Source organism: Acomys minous (assembly GCF_964271855.1).
Source record: "Acomys minous genome assembly, chromosome: 4".
Classification (NCBI taxonomy): domain Eukaryota; kingdom Metazoa; phylum Chordata; class Mammalia; order Rodentia; family Muridae; genus Acomys; species Acomys minous.
In genome coordinates, this window is record NC_140486.1 from 108,778,897 (window position 1) to 108,788,996 (window position 10,100).

At 46.1% G+C, this 10,100-nt stretch overlaps 1 protein-coding gene across 1 annotated transcript; it reads left to right on the forward strand.

Annotated features, from left to right (window-relative positions):
- Nucleotides 1-1,891: 1,891 nt before the first annotated feature.
- Nucleotides 1,892-3,297, forward strand: LOC311596468 (gamma-crystallin E-like; the record flags this gene model as incomplete). The annotated part of the gene is made up of 2 exons (XM_084779929.1): nt 1,892-2,025; nt 3,025-3,297. The coding sequence occupies exons 1-2, from the start codon at nt 1,903-1,905 to the stop codon at nt 3,295-3,297; spliced, it is 396 nt and encodes a 131-aa protein (XP_084636055.1). The 5' UTR covers nt 1,892-1,902.
- Between the last annotated feature and the right edge of the window lie 6,803 nt (nt 3,298-10,100).

Below are 10,100 nucleotides of genomic sequence, written 5' to 3' on the forward strand. Positions count from 1 at the left end.
TGTAGTTCCCAAATTAATTATTTTTAAGAGAAAAAAAATGTAATCAGGCTTATTAAATGTCTACGAATCAATCAAGTTAAATTTGTTCAGGGAAAATAAATTTGAGTATTTGTCCCAGGTAGTAAAAGTCCCTACTTAGGAATGAGAGCAGCTTTCTCAAAGGTAGCGGTTTTCAGGGGTCAGGGGAGGGTGTTCCAAGTGGTGGCTGGAGGCGTCTTGGCTATCATCATTAGATAAGTCAGTCAGTTGACATCTGCTGGTAGAGACAGGGTACTAAGAAGTATGTTGGATTTCTTCTCTCTCTCAAAATATTTTATTAATTTATTCATATTATATCTCAATTGCTATCCCATCCCTTGTATCCTCCCATTCCTCCCTCCCTCCCGCTTTCCCCCTACTCCCCTCCCCTATGACTGTGACTGAGGGGGACTTCCTCCCCCTGTATATGCACTTAGGGTATCAAGTCTCTTCTTGATAGCCTGCTATCCTTCCTCTGAGTGCCACCAGGCCTCCCCATCCAGGGCACGTGGTCAAACATGGAGCACCAGAGTTCGTGTGAAAGTCAGTCCCCACTCTCCACTTAACTGTGGAGAACACCCTGTCCATTGGCTAGTTTTGGGTCAGGGTTCGAAGTTTCCTGCACATATTGTCCTTGGCTGGTGCCATAGTTTGAGCAGGCTCAAACCACTGTTTGAGCATCTGGTTTCAGTCCTTGGCATGAAGAATCTTTGCAAGGTTGTATGATTCCGAAGTCTTCCTTACAAGTCACCTCCCATTTATCGCAGGCAGCTGGAGCAGACTGCTGAGTCACCCTGTGAATGCCAAGGCTAAGAGGCTCGCTGCCTGTGCTGTGTGAGGTGTGGGTGATGAGGCCCTTGGCCCTGGTGTCGCGCACACTCCAGGGAACAGAACTGAAGTGTCTAAATTTAGTGCTTCCTTTGTCACATTCGTTCTCTGGTTCCCAGCTGACCAGCACAGAGCTTGCTTGGTTTTCCAGGACAGGTTTTCTCCGTGTAACTGCTCTGGCTGTCTTGGAACTCGCTTTGTAGACTAGACTGGCCTGGGCTGAAACCACACAGATTCCCTCTTCTCCAACCCCCCATGCCTTCTGCCCTTCCACTTCTCCCCCACCTGCCTCCTCCTCTCAAGTGCTGGGATTAAAGACGTTGTGCCACCGTGCTCCACGCTAAGAAAGTTCTTAAGGACAGAGGAGGACCCGGGTTGACTCCCACCATCCAGCGAAGAAAGTATTCACCCCCACTTTCCACGTTTGCAGGACCGTTAGTATCCTGCATTGTTATTCAAATGCACATTGTTTTGAGATTGTAAAAGGTAGCCAAAACATTTCAATACAAATGTTAACGAGTTAAGCATCTTTGCTCTATTTCAGTTTCCCAAATCAGCTTCGTTTAAAGGCCAGAGCGGCGTCAAGTGACCCCTTTTAACCAGGTCAGTGATTCCTCATCCATTCGAAAGCTCTGGAGAGTCTAAGAGAAAAGATACAATACCCCACACCTCCCCCACAGTCATTATATAGAAAGGAGAGAGAGAAAGTGCCCCCGTCCCGCCGAGGGGCCCTTTTGTGTTGTTCCTGCCAGCGCAGCAGACCTCCTGCTATATAGACCCCGCGCCCAGCCCCACACACCCAACAGAACCATCCCTTCCAACTCGCCAACACCAGCCATGGGGAAGGTGAGCCCAGGGGGCCTGGGAGCCCAGGGAGGGACCTGCCCTTGGGTCCTGGCCACTTGAGGCCTCTGAACCCTGCCTTGTGCCTTCCAGATCACCTTCTATGAGGACCGCGGCTTCCAGGGCCGCCACTATGAGTGCAGCAGCGACCACTCCAACCTGCAGCCCTACTTCAGCCGCTGCAACTCTGTGCGCGTGGACAGTGGCTGCTGGATGCTCTATGAGCAGCCCAACTTCTCGGGGTGCCAGTACTTCCTGCGTCGCGGGGACTACCCTGACTACCAGCAGTGGATGGGGTTCAGCGACTCTGTGCGTTCCTGCCGTCTCATCCCGCACGTGAGTCCATCCCTTCCTGGGGACCCCCCTGCCCACAGTCAGTTAGGTAATCAATCCTGAGCAGCCAGGACAAGCTGCCTGACCTTCCATCGTTCTAAAGCAGCGGTTCGCAACCCATGGGCTCTGACCCCCTTTAGTGTCACATATCAGATATTTACGTTACGATCCCTAATAGTAGTGAAATTACCCGTTATGAAGTAGCTACGAAATAACTCTGTGGTTGGGGGTCACCACAGCATGAGGAAATGCGTTAAAGAGTGGCAGCGTCAGGAAGGCTGAGAACCACTGTCCTAAAGGATTACGGTTTTGATCCACACAGGCCTCTCCGGGATCTCGAACATTCATTATTGGTATTGCCCCAAACTGATTTCTCAGAACACACATTAGAGCTGAGAGATGAGCCTCAGTCTTTAAGATGTCCTTAGTTTACAGCCTTTGTGGGTGCCAGGGTCTGTGGCAACAAAGAAAGATGGAGGGATATCTGGGTTGAGCTTTCTGAATCACCGCCATTCCTCTTTCCTGTGCAAGAGGTAATTTCACTTCTCTTCCTCGAGCTCTCCTAAGGCTAAGAGATTCAAGAAGGTGCCTTTTGCTGAGGATACATTTGGGATTGCATTGTAATACCACATTATTTTTTATACCTTCCAAAGAGAGCCTCAGATCACCACAAATCTAGGGGGGAAAAAAAAAAGAAAAAGAGAAAGACTAAACAAAACAGAAAGGTAGCTATTTACAAACGGCGCCGAGGAGGGCCAGTGTGTAGCTGACAATAACGGAAAACTCCACGGAGCACAGTTTATGTCAAAGGAACGGTGACCTCTTGAGTCCCGCTGTGTACAACCTCCTGGACACTTGCACGGCATTAGTGGTCTTTCTTTCAAGTCAGTCACTTTTGGCATAGAAGAGATAAGGGACGCCCCGCCCCCCAGGCAGCACGTGCTAGATTGCCAAGCCCAGGTTTTCTGACACCCCCTTGTCTGCTGTCTGCGGGACGCACAGTCCAGCTCTCACAGGATGAGGATCTATGAGCGAGAGGACTACAGAGGCCAGATGGTGGAGATCACAGACGACTGCTCCCACCTCCAGGACCGCTTCCACTTCAGTGACTTCCACTCCTTCCACGTGATGGAAGGCTACTGGGTCCTCTATGAGATGCCCAACTACCGGGGGCGGCAGTACCTGCTGAGGCCCGGAGAGTACAGGCGCTACCACGACTGGGGCGCCATGAATGCCAGGGTGGGCTCTCTGAGGAGAATCATGGATTTCTATTGAAATATTTTTACTCTACCATTTTCTCCATCTGGACATTAATAAAATATTTCCTGTGTGTTTCCTGCAATGACGGAGTTCTCTATTCCTTTCACCTTGGATGGAAGGGCACAGCAAGACTACAGTCAGAGATGATGTGGGTGGTCTTACACATATTGGTGGGCGGAAACGGAAAGGGGGGAGAAAACATGCAACATAAAACAGCACAGATCAGTGAGAGTCAGTTCAGGAATACCTGCCTGGCGGTTCATGGGCCAGGCAGTCAAGACTCTAAAGAAACAAAGTGACCATATGTCTAGAAACCAAATCACTGTAGTTACAGAAATGGGCACAGGTCTTCCAGATTGGAGGAGGTTTCATAAGATGCCACGACCCTGGCTACCCCGTGGTCCTGCCCACTGGCTCTCTGGGTTGGGTTGCTCAGCATTTCTGTGTCTTAGTTTCCTAGCTTGTGATGATGAGGAGTAATAAGCCAGGCCTGGTGAAGATCAAATATGGGTGTGTGATCTGATTGTGACGATTCTTTTGTAGTGGGGCCAGGCACAAAGGAACCGGTGCCTACACACAGGATTTGTAACATAAAGGTATAAAAAACCACTTCTTATTGGGCTGGGTGTGGGGGCACACACCTTTAATCCCAGCACTCAGGAGGCAGAGGCAGGTGGATCGCTGTGAGTTCGAGGCCAGCCTGGTCTACAAATCGAGTTCAGGACTGCCAAGGCTACACAGAGAGACCCTGTCTCGAAAAACCAAAAAACCAAAACCAAAACTAAAAACAAAAAATAAAAAAAAAAAACAAACAAATAAACAAAAAAAATCTTCTTATTGAGGATTTAGACCAAAGTCAGTGCTTATTAAAGTTTATGAGTTAAAGGACAGCTATATCACAATCTCTCAGGATACTTACTAAAATGTTCAGACCTAAGTCTGGTTGTGCAGCTCAGAGCCCTATTTATAAAGATTCGCATGTTTATTTTAGATACTGTGCTCTGCACTGGGAAATGACAATGAACTGAATAGGATTCTTCACACAGACATAGACACACACAGACACACACACAGACACACACACACACACAGACACACACACACACACACACACACACACACACACACACACACGAGAGTCCACGGTCTAAGACAGAAGCAGAATTTGTGAAATAGTGCCCTAGTGGCAGAGCAGCAGTAGGTGTGTAATGGGCTAGGGGGTCGGGCATGGAGACCCATGGCATTTGGCCAGTTCTTCTAATGTGCTCCAAAGACAGCTTCATCAACCTCAAGAACTGGAATGTCCCCAGGACCACACAGGGTCCTGTGTGCAACAGTTAAAGATGTAAAAGCGGGTCCAGGACAGCCAAGGCTACACAGAGAGACCCTGTCTCGAAAAACCAAAAAAAAAAAAAAAAAAAAAAAAAGTACAGTGTAAAAATGTTTAAGGGACCTTTTTTTACTCAGCCTGGTGCCTGGGAGAAAGCAGGGCATATATAAGGGAGATAGTAAGTCAAACTTGAAGAGTTATTTGGACACCAGAGAGGAAGAGCAAGAGAGGACATGATAAACAGTTCACATGGGATCGGGAGAAACATACGTAACACTATGGACCAGATCTTACCTAAGTAGAGTGGCTCCGTTAGATAGCTCATGATGGGCACCTATAACCCCAGGATTAAACTCACACAAAAGCCAGGAGAGAGCTATGGCACAGTCAAAAACTGTCTCAAACCCTTGTAAGCAAGGATCATGAAAGGAGAAACTTCCGTATAAAATATCAGCCACGATGCCTTCAGCCACGCTGTGTAGACACTGTCTCTTCCTGGAGGCTAAAGCACATGACCACAAGGACCCAGGAGTGAAAAGGATTGTGCAAGAATTGATGCAGGCCACTTGCAACCCTTCTATTCAGTGGCTCTTCACATCTGCTTTCATGTTTGAACTATCCCTCAACTGCCTTATTTACACTCAGGCCCTTCCAGGTTTTCTTTTTTTTTGAAAACTAATTTTTCTTCTCAAAAAAACAAAATTGAAATATTGAATGTAGTGTTTTGTAACATGCATTGTCTTAACTATTAAGAACTGTTAGAGTTATTTGACGATGTTTCAGGGACAGGAGAGATGGCTCAGTGATGAGGAGTGAGCCCTGCTCTCACAGAGGAGTTGAGTTCAGTTCCCAGCAGCAGCTGACAACAGCCTGTAAGGCCAGCTCCAGGGGCATCTTCTGCTTCTGGGCTCAGAAGGCACCTGCACTCATATACACACACAGGCACACACACACACACACAAACACACACACACACACACACACACACAGACACACAGACATGCATGCACACATGTGCAGAGAGAATGTCAAATAAAAATGAATCTTTAAAAAATTAAAAGAAACTTTAAAAATTAAAGAGAAGGTGAGGTAAAGAAGAAAGCAATGAGCCGGGCGTGGTGACACACGCCTGTAATGTCAACACTTTGGGAAGTAGAGGCAGGCAGATCACTGTGAGTTCGAGGCCAGCCTGGCCTACAAAGTGAGTCCAGGACAGCTAAGGTCACACAGAGAAACCCTGTCTCAAACAAACAAAAAACAAACAAACAAGAAATCAGAGACTTGTATGCTATTTACCTATTTAGGCATCCAGATAGCCCTTACTATAGTCCCCGAGAACTGTCCTGAGATCATACGAAAGGCCTCACCCACCATAGGCAATCCTTAGTACTTAATACTAAGCCTGGAAAACAAGACTTGGTACAAGATAAAGACGGGACTCCCCTTCTCCTTTTCACCGGGCTCCACCCTTCGGGCTCAGGGAACAGCTTTTCTCTTGATGGAGCCCTTCCAGGGGCAAGGCTTGGCTGAGACCAGCGACAAGTAAACCACGGACCATCCAAATAACGGTCCATTGACTAAGCAGTGAACTACTCAAGAAGCGGGAGGACATTAACACCCCAAGAGAAAGCCTTTTTGAACACAAAGACTTTAGAGCCCAGATACAGTCAACATTTTACAGTCTTCTTTTGAGGAAGCTTTTAGTCTAGCAAAGCGCGCCACCTAGTGCTCACCTGAAGAAAGGCAGTTGCCGGAAAGCCTTTCCAGAATCATGAACACTAAACTTTATTGGCACTCTTCGAATATATTGTAAAGGCAGTGTCTGTATACAGAGAAAACACAATTTAATTTCGAGTTTGGCTTGGAGAGATGGCTCAGAGGTTAACAGCACTGTATGTTCTTCCAAAAGTCCTGAGTTCAATTCCCAGCGACCACATGGTGGCTCACAACCATGTAAAATGAGATCTGGTACCTTCTCCGGGCATACATGTGCACATGGGGCCAGAATACTGTATAAATAATAAATAAACTCAAAGAAAGAAAGAAAGAAGGAAAGAAAGAAAGAAAGAAGGAAGGAAAGAAAGAAAGAAAGAAAGAAAGAAAGAAGGAAGGAAGAAAACCTCGAGTTCATGACAAAAGAGATCTCATGTTCTCCAAATAGTTCCTTTATTCACCTTCAACCCCAACCTTAAATTTTCTTATGGTTTCTCAGAATTGCTTTTATAATCTTCCTACTCTTATAACCCTGTAGGTGGTACTCTATACAGTGCTGACTGGGACTGACTTCCTCTGTTTTTCTGTCCCTCTCTCAGTGTCTACACATGCACATCATTATTCCTCACACTGGGAGGCACTTCAAATGGGCCCAAGTGCCTCCAGAAGCAATGCCCAGGGCACAGCGAGTGCCCTGCTCCCGCCCCTAACTTCTGGATCCCCAGGAGCTCTGAGCACTTCTCCTTTTCTTCTGCTGGAATCCTGTTTCCATTCTCATGGGTGTCAAAAAGTATTGATGCCAGCTCTCATGCCCAGCCCAGATTTTTATACCCTTTGGGTTTTGATATGTAATCCAGAAAACTCTAGATGTGGAATTGTGCCATAAGACTCAGATTCCAGAGCCCTCCATGGAACAACCCGATTCTAACTTTACCTGCTTCCACTTCCCTTTTATTTTTTAAAAAAATTACATCAATTTATTTAATTATATGTGTTAGAGGAGGCACACGCATGCCGCAGTACATGTGTGGAGGCCAGAGGAGGGCGACTCGTAGAAGTTGGTCAGGGATCAAACTCAAGTCACCCAACTTGGCAGCTAGAGCCCTCATCGACAGAACCGTCCTAGCAGCCCTCCTTGTGTTCTCTTTGTCCATGCCCCTTGCCCTACCTTGTCACCCTCTCTCCCCATGACTTCAGCTGGTCCCTTCCTCAGCTAATTGCCCCCTGTGGGCTTTCCATGGGTACCCCATTATCCCCCACTCTTTTGGATTTCTCCCTGGTCACTTGGCCTTTTATTCACTCCCCCCACTGACTTTGTGGTGGCCATGTTTTCACAGTTCTTTAATATTAGCTGAACTGGTGTGGTTTTTTTTCCTGGTTGTTTGTTTCCTACTCTTTTTCACTCTCATGACAAACCTCCATTTAAGATTCATAGTTCATATCTTTTCCTTTAGGGAGCAGCATCCACGCCAGGCTCCCAGCCCTGCCTGGCAACCAGGGTCTAGAATCACAATGTCAAGGTTTGCCTGGCCCACAGAGAGATTTCAAAGCCAGCCCTGAGCAACCTGGTGAAACTCCTTGTCAAATGAACACATGACAAGAAAAACATTCAAAGGCTAACACACAGAAGTAAGGACCTCAGAACCAGGTAGGATGGGTGGGGGATAGAAACAGAAATAAACTGTCATTCGCGACCATCACAGCCTTTAAGACTTCAGTTGCCATGGTTACAGTTCCCCATAGTGATGACTGATTGCTCTCTGATGGAAATATAACTCATGTATTATTTATTTATTTATTTAGATGAAGTCTCCCTGCATAGCCCTGGTAGCCTCGAACTCAAAGAGATCCTCCTGCCTCTGCCTACTAAGTGCTGTGTTTAAGGGCGGGCACCACCGTGCCTAGCTATACTCATGTATTCTTAAGAACTTCATGAATAGGAGAACTAATTCAGGGGACCAAAATTAGATCCTTGCTTCACCATCAGTGTAAGGGTCAATGTCTCACCTGCCCAGAGCAATGACTGGAGCGCCCTCAAAGAGATTCTGTGACATGCAAACAATGGTGGTAGCACTGTGTGCTACCCATCAATGTAAACTATTGATGGTATGTAACGTTATTTTTTTTTATTATGCTAACTATTGGGTTTTGTACTTGTGCGTTGAAAAAAATATCACCAGCTTTTGTGATATACATATCTAATTTCAGCAGTTGGGAGGCTGAGGCAGGAGGATCACCATGAGTTTTTAGTCAGCTTTGACTACACAAGGAAACCCTGGCCCCCCCCAAAGCAAAGCCAAACATATATCATAAAGTCTAAACCTCAGTTAAAGGAGTCTTATTTAGGAAGCAATTCTGCTTCATGTGTATGTAGGTACAGAGCACTTGGAATACAGAAGACAAGTCTGCCATTTTCCAACCAGCAAGCAAATGGCTTGACGCCAGGCAACTCATCTTAAAGGGCTTATTACTAAACGGTCCACCAATGAGAACTGTGTAGACCCGAAAACTGCCCCTTTACTAGTTAAAAACACTGGAAAATCAGACTGGAGAAGAAAGAGTTAATGTTCTCTTGTAGTTAAGAGCTTCTATGAAGAAAAAAAGAGGCAAGAAATAAGAAAAAAGAAAGAGAAAAAAGAAAAAAAAGAAAAGAGCCAAGAGCGTTTTCCTCTGCAAGCCCAGGGCAGAGTTGATATCAAGGATGGAAAGGATGATATTGGGACACCACTTTAAAAAAATAAAAGTTGGGCATGGCGGTGCACACTTCTAATGCCAGCACTCAGGAGGCAGAGTCAGGACAGCCAGGGCTACACAAAGAAACCCTGTCTTGAAAAAAAAAAAACCAACACAACCCAACCCAACACAAACCAAACCAACCCCCCTCACCCAAAAAAGCAAAACAAACAAATAAAAGGACCCAGAACAAAACAAAAGAAAAACCAACTCCACCAAAAATAAATAAATAAGATGAAAAAACTTTCAAAGAGGTCTAGGCCTTCCACAGAAGTGACCACTCTTTAATTGAAACTCAAACATCCAGGAATAATGAAGAGTTTTCTGTTCAAGTAGGAAGTGAACTCAACTCTAGCTATCATCTCAGCCTTCAGACGTTTCTGTGTGATTCAAGGGAGGCATCTTAGCTTCCTTTGGTTGCAAGGGATATATGCTCGGCTTAAAAAAAAAGTTTCAATTAAACCAGGCATGATGGTGCACACCTGCAATCCCAGCACTTTCAAAGTGGAGGCAGGAGGATCAGGAGTTCATGGCTAGCTGGGCTACAGGAGAACTAGGAAGAACAAGAAAGAAGAGGAAGAGGAAGAGGAGGAGGAAGTGAAAGAGGAAGAGGAACAGGAAGAGGAAGAGGAAGAGGAGGAAGACAATGAAGAAGAATAAGTTGTTTAAACTGAAATAAGATTCATTTACAGCTGCTATCACATGGAGCTGACTTTAAGGGTTGTAGTTGTAGAATGCAGTCCTTTCTGTGGGCTTCAGGCTGGAACAGGCTTGTCTGTTAGACAGTTCATAGGAAGTGCAGATTTGCCCACTTTCAGTCAGTCTCTCAGGGATCCTGTAGATCTTGCTAACGGGAAAGGCTTCCCTTGGACCAGGAGACCAGCCTTGAGGATGATGCACTCTTAGTGGCCATTTTTGGTCACGTGGCCACCATTGCATTGGGGAGCTGGACTTTGCTATGACAAGGACCACCCGTAGAGATGTTATCACAGATGAGATACTGGAGACAGAAACAGAGGCAGATGAAACAACTATGCGTCCA